This window comes from Gopherus evgoodei, chromosome 2, assembly GCF_007399415.2.
Source record: "Gopherus evgoodei ecotype Sinaloan lineage chromosome 2, rGopEvg1_v1.p, whole genome shotgun sequence".
Lineage (NCBI taxonomy): Eukaryota > Metazoa > Chordata > Testudines > Testudinidae > Gopherus > Gopherus evgoodei.
This window is the reverse complement of record NC_044323.1, coordinates 228,122,624-228,138,363: the sequence shown is the minus strand read 5'-3', so window position 1 is coordinate 228,138,363 and position 15,740 is coordinate 228,122,624. Positions and strand designations below refer to the sequence as shown.

At 42.2% G+C, this 15,740-nt stretch overlaps 1 protein-coding gene across 1 annotated transcript in view; it reads left to right on the top strand.

Annotated features, from left to right (window-relative positions):
- The window catches only part of LOC115645050 (kinesin-like protein KIF20A), a 47,846-nt gene that overhangs the window by 7,920 nt on the left and 24,186 nt on the right, over positions 1 to 15,740 (top strand). The window contains exons 7-14 of the mRNA XM_030549454.1: positions 5,405 to 5,510; positions 5,996 to 6,187; positions 6,271 to 6,382; positions 7,409 to 7,480; positions 10,644 to 10,790; positions 11,421 to 11,586; positions 13,095 to 13,268; positions 14,310 to 14,449. Coding sequence (XP_030405314.1) covers positions 5,405 to 5,510; positions 5,996 to 6,187; positions 6,271 to 6,382; positions 7,409 to 7,480; positions 10,644 to 10,790; positions 11,421 to 11,586; positions 13,095 to 13,268; positions 14,310 to 14,449 — 1,109 coding nt within the window. The remainder of the gene's footprint in view (positions 1 to 5,404; positions 5,511 to 5,995; positions 6,188 to 6,270; positions 6,383 to 7,408; positions 7,481 to 10,643; positions 10,791 to 11,420; positions 11,587 to 13,094; positions 13,269 to 14,309; positions 14,450 to 15,740) is intronic.

Below are 15,740 nucleotides of genomic sequence, written 5' to 3'. Positions count from 1 at the left end.
AGTCCCAATGAAATTTCAGTGCGGAGTCAAAGCTCCCAAGTTGGTGCATTTCAGAGCTTTCACTCTAAGCTGCTCTTTGATATGTGTTGAGAATGCTATCAGTCTGATAAACCCAAAATGTGTACTCGCTCTTCCATTTTAAAAATTTATTATGTTCAGCCCAATGTCTCTTGTGCCAAAATATACTTGGATGATTGAGATTAGTGAGGTGGTTTAGTGGGTTATCTTCCCTCCCAACTGTCCTTTCCATTGTCTCCAATAGCCATGACAGCTTTTGAAGCAGTCCAGTTAACTATCAGAGACCTATTCCTCAACAAATGAGAACAGAAATTTATTTTAGCAGCTCATTCAAACTCTGCAAATCCAGGCTTGATGGATCAATCTTGTTTAATAAAATGTTAAATATGGATCAGAGAACATCAAATGAAAAAACGTGGAAGATGGCAGAGAAAAGGTCAGTGAAAGACAGGTGTCAAAGTAGTACTAAATCATTAGTGGGAGTCTTCTACTACTGAAAATAGAGGTAATCAAAACTTTTTCCAGGTAGGATTAGTAGACAAATTTTTATTCCTTAGAGCATTCTGGATTAAAAAAAAAATTCTGCACACAATATTTTAGCATTCTGCAAATTTTATTTGTCAAATAAATGTGGAGGCTCCAGCATGGCATTGCAGAGGACCGGCCACCGGCTGCACAGGGGTGGGAGATCACTGTGCAGATTTTCCCCCTTTCCCACCGGGACATGGACTCAGCAGTGAGGCTGCACCCAATTCTGTCATAGTGCAAGGACTAGGCCTGCCCTAGAAACACTCCAGGGCCCTCCCCCTCCATGCCAGGTGCATCAGGTATGGGCAGGCAGGCTCAGCAAGGCAGGATTCAAGTGTGGAGGGGCTTAGTGTGTGAGTGGTGGTGGGGAATCCAGGTTTGGGTTAAGAGTCTGGCAGGGCAATCTGGATGTGGGCGACTCAATGGGGGATCCGGGTGCAGAGGGGATCTGGATGCACCAGGGGCTTGTGAGTTTTTGGGTTCAGTGGTAATGGGACTCTGCAGGGGGGTCCAGGTGAAGGCAATTGGGGCTCAGCGGAGGCAGTTGGGGCTCAGCGGAGGGGGTTGTCCAGATGCTGGGGCAATGGATCTCAGTTGGGTAAGGATCCAGGTGCAACTGTTTGGGGCTCGGTGGGGTGGATATCTGGGTGCAAGTGGCTTGTCGAGGTGGTCCAGGTGGAGGAGGAAACATACTGCTAGGGAAGATTGCATGACTGCTGTTGTGACTTCCCTTTGAGTCATTTTTCTGTGGGGGAACATAAATTCTGCACATGTGCAGTGGTGGAGAATTACACCAGGAGTAAAAAAATTAAGTACTTAACCATTCCTTTTCTAGAGATTGTGGTTTGAAAGGCTTTTGTTTGTTCCTTAAACTTGACCAGCCTCCTGTACGTTATTCTGAAGAGAGTCTATACTGTCCAAACTTTCCAAAAGTTAAACTGTTGTCTGCTTCATTTATCTCTACTTGAATGGCTGTAGTGATTTGGATGCTATGGGATTATGAACATCAGTCTTCCTTTTTATGGAAAAGGAAGGGTAAGAGCTTAATTGTGTATTAGCAGATACGCTCAGCTGTAGAACAGAACTACTGACCCAGATTCAACTACCATCTCTATGCTGACAGTTCACCAATCTTCTTCCGCTTTGCACCAGACCAGTCCAAACTAAAATGTCAGCATATCCAATATCTTCTGATTGAACACCGAGCCATCGGCTGAAGCACAGAACAGCTAAAACAGAATTCTTAATCTTTTCCCCAAGTCCCCCCCCCCCCCAGCTCTTTTTGTTAGTCACTATGGACAACACTCCCATTCTACCTGTCACTCAGTCTTGTAATCTGGGTATCGTCTATGATTCAGACCTCTTGAATATATCCTGGGTGTGAGGACCTAAAGGCTTGCAGATTCTTTCTGTATAACATCTCTAAAATAGCCTTTCTTTTACATCCATCCAGCTAAAACTGTTATCCAGGTTGTCCTCTCACATCTTAATTACAGCAACATCCTTTCCTCTGGCCTTGAGTAGGGCAAAATTGCATTTGTTCTATTTGTTCAGAATGCTGCTGCAAAGATCATTCTCCCAGTTTATTGCTTCAATCGTTTCCTCTCTGTATTGTCAAATGTAAGTTGCTGTCTTCACTCTGAAGGCCCTTCGTGGACTATCCCCCACCGTGTCTATCAGTCATTCAATATCAAGATGTTGACCTGTGCCTCTGATTGCCCACCTGTTAAATTTTCAATCATGACTGGCATGGGCCAAAGAAGCACCTTTGTGCTTTCTCCAATGCTGATCCTCATGGTTGGGAGGAGCTCCTTGTAAACATCTGCAAAACTACACTATCCTACAAACCCCTCTTTAAATCTCTTCTTAGCCATGATGCCCGCAAAAAATTAACTGCAGTTAGGCCACTGGTACCACTTCCTATCAGACAAGAAGTATTGTCTTACTGCTTCCTTGTGCTCTGCCCTGCCCACAGGTGATGACACTTACACAGAGGGAAAAAAATGATGGGTGCTAAGCACCCACCAGCAGCCAGCTCCCTCCTTTCCCCAGCGCCTCCCCCTGCTGGCAGCCCCTTAAACCAGCATCTTTCCTTCCCTCCCAGCAACTCCTGCCCACTGTGGATCAACTGTTCCATGGCTTTTGGGAGGTGCTAGGGGAAGGGAGACTGAAGGGGAGAAGAGGGGAGTGATCTTGGAGGAGGGGGTGGAATGGGGTGGTGGGGATGGGAGCTTGGGAGAAGGGGCAGAGGCAGGTGGAGCAGGGGTGGAGGTTTTGGGGAAGGGGTGGAGTGGGGGTGGGGCCTGGGGCAGAGCTGGGGGTGTCAAGCGCCCCCTCTGCACATTAGAAAACTGGTGCCTCTGGCTCCTCCATCTATCTGTGGTCTCTTGTCTTATACTTAGCCCCTTCCCCAAAGATAGATCGATCGATCTATCTAATTTGTATTAATACTGCTACTATCACAGTGGAGTCCTAGTTGCTGACTAGGATTCCTAGGCACTATGGTAATCTAAACAATGACTCCACTCTGAATTCTTGTCATAAGGCTTCCAAGCAATCTGGTGTTAGCAAAACTGAAACTTACAAAAGAATTAGGAAGGAAAACAAGCTATTATAGTGTTAAAATGCCAAAGCTGCCATAACACATTCAAGAGAGCTCATAAATGAACTCACTGCAGGTCTTATGAGGATGTCTTTTATGAATAGCAGTTAAATGGTAACCTGACAACTTGTGTCTATTTTATATTTTAGTGCATACAGCAAAACCTTTTGAACTTCTCTCTGAATTGCAAAGGCTTCATTCCTTCTATTACTATGGAGTTTTAGTGGTGTCCTATGGGAAGGTTGCTCTTCATGATGAGAATATTATTATGCAAACAAGTATGTGGAGGGCAGAGGAAGAGAGATGCTAGAATATATTACTTTGGAAAAATCTGAACAAGCTGTGGGACTTGAATGACACCAGGGCCAGCTTTTTTTTTTTTTTTTTTTAAGCCAAATTCTGGATATAGCCAGATAAAATATGGGGTAATTTTTGAAATCTACATTTGACAAACCCCTTTTATACTGATCAGTGGTTTTCAAACTTCTTTTTGGGTGACCCAGTTGAAGAAAAGTGTTGATGCCCATGACCCAGTGGAGCTGGGGATGAGGAGTTTGGGCTGTAGGAGGGACTCGGGGCTGGGGTAGGGGTTCTGGGGTGAGGCTGGGGATGAGGGGTTTGGGGTGCAGGAAGGGACTCTGGGTTTGGGGGGGGCTCATGGCTGGGGCAGGGGATTGGGGTGCAGGGTTGGGGCATGGGCTTACCTTGGGCGGCTCCCAGTCAGCACCCCCACTGCACCACTAATACAGGCTTCCTGCCTGTCCTGGCACTGCAGACCACACTGTGCCCCAGAAGCGGCCAGTAGCAGGTCTGGCTCCTAGACGGTGGTGCGCAAGCAACTCTGCATGGCTGTTGCCTGCAGGCACCGCCCCCTCACCCCCCAGCTCCCATTGGCCAGTTTCTTGCCAATGGGAGTGTGGAGCCAGTGCTTGGGACTGAGGCAGTGTGTGGAGCCTCATGCTTTTCCCCGATTTCCCCCCCTCCCTCAGTCTAGGAGCTGGACCTGCTGCTGGTCACTTCTGGGGTGCAGTGTTATGAAATAGGTAGGGACTAGTCTGCCTTAGCCGGGCAGCAGTGCTGGCAGGACTTTTAACCACGCAGTCTGCTGTGCTGATCAGAGCTGCCGCACCCCAGTGCCTTACATTCTGCAACCCAGTACTGGGTCGTGACCTGCACTTTGAAAACCACTGATCAAGTTCTGGTAACATCTCAAATCTGTAATATCGCTATGTTCAGAGCAGGTATATTCCAGGCACTTGTCCTGTTCATTGAGTTAAAGGCCAGAAGGGACCGCTAGATTATCATTCTAGTCTATTATTGGTGAAGCTTTTTTCTGAACTCCTTGCAAACTCCTTGTAGTTCAGTCATAGGTTGACATGTATATCTGAATGTCCCCATACTATCCCATCTCTAACTACTTTATTATGAAGAGTATTGCTTCTCTGTATCTACAGTCTTGTACTTACAAAAATTCCTTTCAGGTAGGTTTTTTAACCTTGTTTTTTTAAACAAGTGGACATCTTTACTGTTTTCAAGTAAATTTTCACTTTGCTTACTGGTTTACTATTGAAAGTTCCTGTTTACATTTTGTTAGATGAAACACCTCTGACTTCCCAATAGTGACAAATTATACTCTTTGTGTGAGAAATCAGAATCTGAAGTTCTGTTCTGTTACTTTTGAACATGTAGAGGAAGCTTTCATATTTTAACAGCAATTAGTCTACATATACTTACCTGTCTATTTCCCATCTATGTGAAATATTAACTGAAGAATGATAACTGCAGTAGGGTCAAAATAGGGGAATGACGAAATACACTTGTGGGAGGAGAAGGAGATGCCTGGAGCTCCATTCAGAGTGCTGAAGATCAAGTTATTGGCATGGGGGAGCAGGTGGGGACAATATTTAAGAAAAGAGGCTGTGGCAGTCTGATGCTAGCCTCATTGCTATTGCTGCTGTTGCAAATGTGAAACTTCCACTAAAAATAGTGGTTGTCAGCAGGGGTCCAAGAAATGATTACTGTGAATATAAATTTTTAGCTTAACAAAAGAGTTCTATTCTGATTTTGCGTCATGGCTAGTTTTCTTAGTTGCAAAAACTACAATTATGATCTTTCTGAATTGTTTTTGTAGCTTATAATTAATCTCTTTCAAAAACTAGTATTGGTGAAGACAAGCCCAGCATAACATCATCACTGCACTGTTTCTTCAACTTATAATATGCTAATTGGCTATAACAACTTTTTTATTTTCTCAAGGACACAGAAGATACTTTGAAATCTATAATTCAGAGTGAGTCATTATGTATCTTGGAATCTGTGTCTTCTAGCAGCTGTACTTCAAGTCTGCCTTCTGACCCGCTAGGTAAAGTATACTTGAATTCATGTGGTGAAAATGAAGGTGTTTGCTGGAATCATTTTAAGAATGGAGGGGAGTGGAAGCAGAGAATCTTGTAATTGGCAGCCAGTAGAACATTTTCTTTGAAAAGCTTTGGAGATTTAACTCGCTTTCAGAGTGTGAAATGTAGAAGAGATATAAGAAATTTAAAATCCTCTTGGATATCTTTGCCACATTTAAGTAGTGGCTTCGTTTGCTAGGCAAAAAGAGGTTTGGTCAGAACTTGTGGCTAGAAACATCAAATTGGCTGGCATAAGAGGAGAAAATAGGAAAACCAGGAAGTATTGCGAAAAAATTGGGAGAAGTAACAAAGCTAAATTTTGTGTACAAAATTATGTATAATAGGGACTTCCTGCCATTTGAATTTCAGAGGTTGCTGAACAATTTCAGACTTGCTGATAAGGTGCTTGAATATATATAATATATTTAATTTTTTTTGTTATGGTCAACAGCGGAGGATTCTGTTTTTCTTGACGCCGATGGGACTAAGCATCAGAGAACACAATCTTCAGTGTGGGTTTCTTTCTGTGAAATTTATAATGAGTATGTATATGACCTTATGGATGTACTGGCTATTTCAAAAAATCAAAAACGCAAAGTTCTAAAAATCTGTGAGGATCAAGGGGGAAACTCTTATATAAAAGGTAACGACATTAGTTTTGTGATGTTGGTTGTCCTGTACAAATATTAATGACTTGATGTATTGTAAACAAGTCTCTTTCTGCAGACTTAAAGTGGATCAACGTTCAGAGCACTGAAGAGGCTTGCAAAATACTAAAAATAGGAAACAAGAACCGAAGCTTGGCTTGCACTAGAATGAACCAGCACTCAAGTAGAAGGTTTGCTGCCTGTAACTATAGATATGTCCTTGTACTTTACAGATTTGTTCAAAAAATTAAATTGAACACTACTGAAACTAATGCAGAACAAAGTGATCTGCTTTCTTAGCAGAACTTCATGCATGGAACAGTTACACTGGTGCTCCAGAGAATACACTAACTTCAGTTAATTTCTGAGTGTAATTCATGACCTGTACACACCAAAACGAATTCCTTCAGGAATTGTAATTGACTGTTGGAGTGCCTTTCTGCAAAACTACTTAGCAGAGATTAACTGTGGTGCTCAGACTGTGCAGGAGAAATTGGGAGCAGAACATTTTTAATTCTGAAATTTTGCTTCTGTCTTTGGTTTGACAGCCAGAGTATAACTGTCAGAGCACTAATGGCTGGTTATTTCAGAGGTATTTAGTTGATTTAGGATTTTCTTGTGATATTAAAATGTTGTTAATGCACCAGGAAAACCTTACAGGATATTGGGTAAACTGAACAATAAGTAAATGATGCATATGCTAGAAACCAGGATGAATTATCAGACTGACAGATTCCTCCTCTCCTTCTACTCCCTCTGTGTTTTCAGGGAGGAGTTGTTCCAAACACAGGGGAAGGTCTACTTCCTGTCTGAAGTACTTGCGTTCAGGGATCGAAAAATGAATCTATCATGGATCAGTAGATTTCTTTATACCACTTAAGCCAAACAGCCTGTGTGAATCATGAAAACCATTTTTTCCCATCTGGAGCATCTAATTAAAATTTCACCCTTAACTCCCATACTTCAAGTAACCTCTGTTTATCTCTTTGGTTTTTTAATGGTATTATCAAATACTGTATCAACTTTTATTGGCTGTTCAAATTAATGCATTACAAATATTCTCCTTACGTGTCAGACAAAATAAAAAAAAATTCTTGTACATATTAACTCCACTCAACTTGTGGGTTTTTTGTTTTTGTTTTTTTTAAAAAACACAGTAAAGTTGAACATAATTCTAGTTGGAAGTCAGATTGACAATGAACTTGTTTCTCTTCTAGTCACAGCATATTTTCTATCAGACTACTAAGACTAAGTGAGGAGGCTGAGCCTCGTATTCTTGGAGTTTCAGAGTAAGTGTCTTACTTCTCAGTTCTACAGTAAAATTAATTATTATGGGGGAGCTAGTGGTGAAACCTATGTCTAAGTTGCCTAACACTTTGAATTTTATAAGTTGTTCTCTGACCTTTGAGTATTTCAGAGCCATGTTTGCAGCAGACCTTTTAAAACTTGGTAAAGGGAGAGAGTCTTGAGGCCAAAAATCTGCCTTTATTGGTCCCATTAAATTCCAATAAGATATGGTTGAGAGAAACTTATGAAAATTGTCACTTTCCATCTATAGCTTGCATTCCTCAAGGAAACTTTTTTGGTAGCCTATTGAAATAAGTGAACATGAATATTCTAATCTAAGAGTGTTCCCAAGCCATCCCCAATGCAACAATGGAATGTACTTCTCAGAGAACCCCAGGTAGCAATAGCCTCTCTGGGAGTGAGGAGAGCAAGACAGACTTTCCGTGACAACCCCTTCCTTGGGGGCATCATGTGGGGAAGGTGCTCCCCATCTTCTGTGGGGGGAGCTAGGCTTGGCTGTGTTTCCCCCCCAACTCAGTACATGACCCCATCAAACCTCCCCTAAAAGTAACTGCCTTTTTGCTGCTGTCATAATCTAGTGAGTCTCACACCTCAATTGTACTACATTGCAGAAGGTTCAGAGTTCAGACTCTACCAATGATGCATGATCTCAGGCAGATGGGTGTTATCTTGTTTTTACTGCTTTATGTATTTACTTTTAAACAGCCTAGGAAACTACATTATTAAAAGAATGCTTAGGTATCAAAGTCAAGCTCTTGGAAGTTGGAGAATGTCAGGTTGCCTCGGCAACCTTAATTCAGCCTGTTTGTGATCATTATGTATTATACACATACTAACTTTTTCCCTCCCAGGATTCCTCCTTCCTGCAGTGCACAGAATGGAGAGTGCTCAGGGACTGAATCAGGGTTGTGTAGTGAAAGAAGATGTCTATAGGATCCCTTTCCCCCCTTCCTCTAGAAGTTGGTAGGAGTGAAAAGAACAAAATAGAGAACTTCAGGAAGATGAAAGGATGGTGATTTAAGACAGGTGAATGCCAGACAGGAGAGCCCTGCTTCTGCCATAGCTCACGTGTGTTACTGAGGAAGTCTTTTAAGACAATATTTTGTCAAGTGCCGCTAATCATGTTCCTCTTTTTCTGGGTGCCTCTTTTGAGCCACCTGGGGCCTGAATAGGCAGAAGTGCTGAGCACTCACACCTTCAACTGACAGGAACTGTGGGTACCCAGGCAGTAAGGCAGCGTGATCTGGAGGCATGAATATAGAGTTGAATCATGATCGGATTTGAAATCATGGCCCTGCCAGTGAGTCAGTTTCTTATTTTCCTAAGTGGGGAAGATAACACATTCGTCTCCACTGAGATAAGCGCACTAACATTTGTGAGGCACTCTGATATTATGCCTACCTTATGAGGTGATATTTGCCTGTCCACTTTGGTTAGTCTACAGTAAATAAGGTAAGATCATCGACTGAATGATATTGAACTGCCTCAGTCCCTGAGCAGCACCAGTCTTGTGTATTGAATGATGTAGGATCTTGTGGAAATGGTATGTGATCATGTAATTAAATATATACATGCAAAGGGCTAAAATCTGCATAGGCGTAGGTTGCGTGGACAATCTACATGTAAACACATCACAACTTTTGAGTACTTGACTTTGCAACCTAAATGTCCTCATAATGCATTTTTTTAATGTAGTTATTTATCCTGCCACAAATATTTCTCTAAGTATTTTTCTGGTGGGCCATGTGGGGGCAATCCAATGGCTTAATTCAGACTTTGACACAAGTTGCATTATGTGCTAAGTGTTTACACTTGGCTGTATAAGTCAACCTGTGGGGAACTCCTGTCCTCTGCCCAGATGTTGGAAACTGCAGAAAGAAACAAACTACTCTGCATCCAAAAGTATCAATCTGTATTGTATTACTAGTGCTCTGCATTAGTATTTTCAGTACTGTGAGAACTGCAAGGAGTTGACTAGGATCAAAGTACTTTCCCCTAGAGGAGAAACACACTATGGAAAGTGCTTCAGCAATTCAGTTGGTAGCATTCATTTGGGTTCAGGTGGTTGTGGAATAGTCCCTCACCAAGATTTGGGTTCCTATGAATGCTGGCTCTAAAGAATTAGTGTTGTATTGTTCTCTGAATGCACTAGTTTCCGTTAGTTATTTTTTTAAATAAGGGCTAGGACGTTGTCTTAACTAACTCTCCATGGAAAATGGAAATACTAATGGCAGTATTTAAGCTATTGCAGTGTGTTTTTAACTATAACTGTATTATGAGTAAGATTGTATTTTAGTCATGGGTATTTTTAGTAAAAGTCATGGGCAGTAAACACAAATTCACAGCCTGTGACCTGTCCATCAGTTGTACTATATACTCCTGACTAAATCTTGAGTGTGAGGGCAGCCTGGGGGAGCATGCCCTGGGTGGGGTGTGGTCTGGGACCCCTGCTGGTGGGGCTGACAGGCTTCCTATGCAGTTCCTTGGAAGCGGCGACATCCCCCCAGGCTCCCTCAGCTCCTAGCTCCATGTGCTGACCCCGCCCCAACTGTGGCCAATGGGAGCTGCAGGGATGATACCTGCAGGCGGGGGCAGTGCGCAGAGTTAGGAGCTGAGGGAGGGACATGTCGCCACTTCCAGGGAGCCTCCCAAGGTAAGCGTTTCCCAGAGTCCTCACTCCCTCCCACACACCCCCAAACTCCTACTGCTGCGGGGGAAGGGGGCAGTGGCCCGAGACTGCTCCAGCAGTGGCTGGTGCGGCTGGTCTAGGGGTTGCCTGAGCTCTTAAGGCAGCCCCCAGGTGAGCTGCATTGGCTGCTGCAGAAGTCAGAGATCCCAGAAAGTCACGGAATTCGTGACCGCCATGACAAACTCACAGCCTTAATTATGAGTATCTGATGCCCTACTCTGGACTTCGTATTGAAAGGAAGGCTTTGTACAAAACCATGTTTCTTACCTTCTGTTTTCAAAAGCCACTGAAGAATCAAACGTTAGAAAGAAGGTACTCTGTAGTCCACACCTTAAATGTGTTTCCAAAAATGTTAAGAGTTAGTGATTCTTATCGCACCAACATATCTGAAAGTAAAGAATATTAAAAATTGTATTTAACTTGTATAATTATTGCTGATTGATTCTTTCATTTAGAATGTCTCTCTGTGACTTGGCTGGGTCTGAACGGTGCAATAAGACACAAACTTTTGGAGACAGACTGAAAGAAGCTGGGAATATTAATAATTCTCTTTTTATTCTTGGGAAATGCATTGCTGCACTGAAGCAGAAGCAGAATCCTAAGTAAGTGAGAAGACTTAAAACAATAACTTGAGTTTTAGTTCAGCTAAAAGACTAATCATGCAGTGCACCGCTTTGGATAGTGGTTCTGCAAACTTGCACAGTGGTTCACTTGTACATTTAGTAATATGTTTGTTGCAAACATCACTGTAATAACACAATAGTTTTTCCACAGGAAAAGTAGAAGAATTAAATTTGTATGTGGGAATATGGTGGAAGAGACATGAAACTGCAAAATGAATGACTTTTATACTACGAGCAACCAGTATCTCTCATAAGTGCAGATTTTTCTCAATTTTGTGCAAGTAGACTCACTTGAGAGTTCAGAAATAGACTGTACTCAGCATGAGATTTCTTCAAGTATCTCCTTTTTGTGAGTGTATGAACTTGTCCAAAAATACAGATTTGTTGTCCATATTTTTTCTTGCCTTTTTAAAATACCTTCTATAGATCTTTTCTTGGACAGCATTTGGGAATATGCTCAGCTTTGTTGGATAGGGAGGTTACATTCAAACTTGAGTGTTCTTATGGAAAAGTGCATATGTTTCCTCAAAGAGTGGATCTAGAAAAGCTATGTATATATTACAACTCACTCAGTTTCCTTAACGGAAATTGTATAATTTTTCTCTCAAGTGTGAAACACAGCTATATTCCATTCAGAGAGAGTAAACTCACCCGCCTGTTTCAACCATTCTTCTGTGGTAAAGGCAAAGCTTGTATGATTGTCAACGTTAATCAGTGTGCCTCCACTCACAGTGAGACATTACACGTAATGAAATTTTCTGCTACAGCCAAACAGGTGAGTAGAAGTCTACTTCTCCTTGAAGCATTCTTAACTTAACTTATGGAGTGTCTAGATTGACTGACTATATATTGACACTCCTGATCATATGGACTTCTTGATTTGAAGTGCAACTGGCTTGTCTCTTATGGGCTTATAATGTACCATACTACTTCCTATATATAAAGTGCTGTTGCTTGTTTGCAAAAAGTTTTTTTAATAGCCTTAACTTTGAAAAAATGACAATTTCAAGAATCAGGTATGCAGAATTGCATTCCTATATTAGTAAGCACTAAACTAGGTACAGTTACCTAGTATGACCAGACAGAGTGACCATGTTATGCCCGCTGTGTACATGCAAATTAAATTGTAATCTCACATTGTGTGCATGCACAAGTTATGAATGTATGAATATGAGTTGCACAAGCTGACCATTTGTCCCAAAGCTTTTTAACAGCAGATTCAAGAGATGAAGAAAGAGGCAATCTCTACTATCTTACAACCAATATCCTAAACAATATCTCTAGTACTCAGATTCCTCTTGTTTAATGTTCATGACCTGGGTTTAACTTTTTTATTTTATTTACTTATTTCTTACTGGTCTTGCCTTTCGGTCAGTAGGGGTATGGAGTGGTTTGGAGGCAGTGTGCTCAACCCCTGAGGAGAATCCTGTTCAAACAGTCTTGTACTTTCTTTGGGAGTGGCTGGTGTGCACACTCTTTTCTCTGCCCACCTCTCCTCCCCTCCAAGGTGGTTGCTAGTTCCTACCCTTCCTGCCTTATCACTTAATGCAGGGTTTTGGGTGGTATTTGATCTTACCCTGCTCTACTCCTTTCCCATTTCGTCTTGACAGCTGCCCCACAGAATCAGTTGCTGGGCCACTTCTTGCTGTTCACCTCCAGCTGCTCTCGTGAGGGAGCCTTTACTTCATGGAAGGATAATTTTATTTCTAGTTTGGGGCTGTGAGCCCACTTTTAACTGTAAAACTCTATTACACTCTTAAACTCTTAGAACTCCTACGTCAGGGCTTCTGACAGTGCTCTTAATGTAGAACTTTCCCTATTTGAGTTCCCTCGTAGTACCTGCTGCTTCTGTCTCTGAATGGATAGAGCTTGTCTGTAATAATCCCTGAGCTTCTGTGATCAGTCCCATGACTCAATCTTAATCTTGCCCATCAGGGTGGACACCTGAACCTCTCTACATCCCACATGAGGCAATAGCCACCTTAGGGAATTGCTCTTGGTCATTCAGGGCAAATGTGCCAAAAGTTAAAATTTTTGGAAATTTTTTCCAAATCTGTTTAGATAACTAAACATGTCATTTTCCTTATTGTGAGTTGCTCTTGTTTTATTTATTATTTATTTATTATAAAAACTGAGGGACAACATCATTGTTTCTCTCTTAAAAGTGTATGTATTTTAACAGATTCTTTGTGAAATGAAAGGTTTGTTCACATGGCTTTGATATTTATACCAGAAGGAAATGCCATTTCCCACACAGTACATATAATTTTCACTATTTTTCAGGTTATTCAGACAATCCACCCCCAAACCTTTGGATATTTTGCTCCAAAACTGGTTGGGAAGGATGGCAAACCTATAGTACATTTTGATGCCAACATATCTGCTGAAGAGGTTCCTGACGAAGATATCGATACCTCCTCTGAAGAGGAAGTGGACATCACCATCATGACCCATGAGGTACAGTAACTCCTCACTAAAAGTCATCCCAGTTAACATTTTCTCTAATTGATCAGCAACAAGACCATGCTCATTTGAAGTTGTGCAATACTCCCTTATGTTTGGTAGCTGCCTGCTTTGTCCACTGCTTACAGACAGAGGAGCCAATTGGAGTGAGCTGGTGAGGGCTTGGGACCAGGGTGGACTGTCAGATGCCCACTCCCCTAAGTTCCCTGTGCGGCAGCCGCCCAGCAGGCTATCAATTGCTGGCAGTTGAGCTGTCCCTCCTCCCCACTGCCATGTGCTGCTCCTGGGAGCCTCCTGCTTGCTGGGTGGGGCGGGGGGGGCAGATGTATCCCTTCACCCTGCTCTTGCCCCCTGCTTGCCCCATCTCCATAGAGCAGGGGGGAACTCAATGGTGGGAGCTTGCTGGCAGCAGCTGCTATCTCAACTTGCTGATCTACTTAAAAAGGCAATGTACTTAGAGTGAAGTCAGCATACTTAAAGGGGCAATGCATGTCTGTCTCTCACGCACAGGATGTGTCTCTTTCTCTGCCATGCTGTTTCCCCATCCTCCATTTGTGCTGCCTTGTAGACTGTGAGGCTACATTAGCAACAATGTGTTAACCCTTGAGGGCTCAGCTGTTCATTATTTTATCAATAAGGCATTCCCTGGGAAATATCCAGCCCTCTGACTTCAGCACCTCAACCACGCTTCACAATCATTGTTGCTGTGTACAATATTACATTGTTTAAAACTTACACACACACACACTCTCTGAGCAAGATATAACTATTGAAGTAAATATCAGTTTTCCCATTGACTTCAGTGGGAGTGGGCTCAAAATCATTTTCTTGGGCACATACTGAAGTTTCAGCAGAACTGAGGTATTTCAATAGGAAAACCAACATAGAAAGTCCATGAGATGGGGTTTCATGTTCCATAGTGGACGGATAGAGATGACTTTTATGAACACCATTGCCTGGTAAATAACCTTTTTTATTTGAATTGCATGTTACTCCTTTTAGCTTGGTTTCTGAAGTGAAGTATTTTAAATGCAGGAGCTCTTGAAAACTACTGAGAACCTGAAGAAGATGCTAGTTGCAGAAAGGCAGAGTAAACTTCTTCTTGAGGTGCAGATACGTAAAGAGATGGCAGAAGCCATGTTTCAACAACTGTTGGAAACCGAGGAAACCTGGAGGTAAGTAATGAGACCATCAAAACTATATAACATGATGAAATAGAATAGGAACATCTCATGCATACACCATCTAGAGAGGAAGCTAACAATGGCTGGCCAACTCTAAAGCTCTTCTATTGTTCCCAAAAGCAAAAGACTAGAAAATGTCTCAGTGATCAGATTATTGTTGCATGCTTCTCAAAAAAAAAAACCAAACCCAAACCAGTGGTAATGCCCTATGCATGCAACACTGAAGTTATTCTATAGTTAACCTGAAATTACTGGAGGATATATCATTCTGACTTTCCCCTACATGAGAATCTACCAGACCAGGTAAGACCGATGGGTCTCATCGCATACGTTTAGTACCTCCTGAGGATGCTCTCCTAGATTGCTGTAGAATACAAACTGCTATATTAGTGGCAGAACACCTTTGTAAGCACACTGTTTTGTGTGGCGTTTTGCCAGCTCCACAAACCATTACTGGCTTCTTGGTGGCTAAAATAATGTGACTGCACACAGAATATAGAGCTGGTTCTGAGCAATGGTCGTGGTAACTCCAGGGATTGGTTCAATAATTCAGAAATCTGCAAGGCTGATAGGTATTTCAAATGCGATTGCATGTGACATACGGTGTGAGCTCTCTGATGTACAATGAGTGATTGCTTTCAGATAGTTATGAAAAATAGTCTCGCCCTGTTCAGCTCTTCTCAGACCTCCTCTTTCCTGCACCACCACCAAACTTCTCTTTTTGCCATCCCCATGTGTATGGTGTTGTCAGTTAGTACATGCAGCTGGATGGCAAGACAAATCTGCTTAGTTCTCTCATCGTCTCTCTGCTATTCATTTTTATTCAGCTTCCGCTTCTGTTCCACTAAAGTGGTTGTCTGACATTTAAGAAGAGGTTAGCCATGATAGACCATGGCCTCTCTGGCAGATGACTAAACACACAGAAATCAAGCCTGCACTGAGGTTGTAGGTATCTGCATGCTACTGAAGAAACCTGAAATTACCTCTAGCATTTTTGCATCTTTTCTTGGGATAGTTTCCCATAGTTTTTCCAGGGGAGTTCTAAAAAAAAATTGCAAAAATCACAATGGGATTGTGTACCTCACCTCTGTATTTATGATTGGTGCCAAGATGAGCCTGATAGGAATGCCACAGAAATGTATTCTACTGTAGTGTAGTAAAAGAGGAGAGATTTGGTTAGACAGGTCTTACAATAGTGTTAATGTGTCAGGTCTGTCACTGTCTATTGATGGAAACTTGCGGGGTTCCCTCTTCTCTTCCCCCCCCCCCAAAAAAAAAAGGC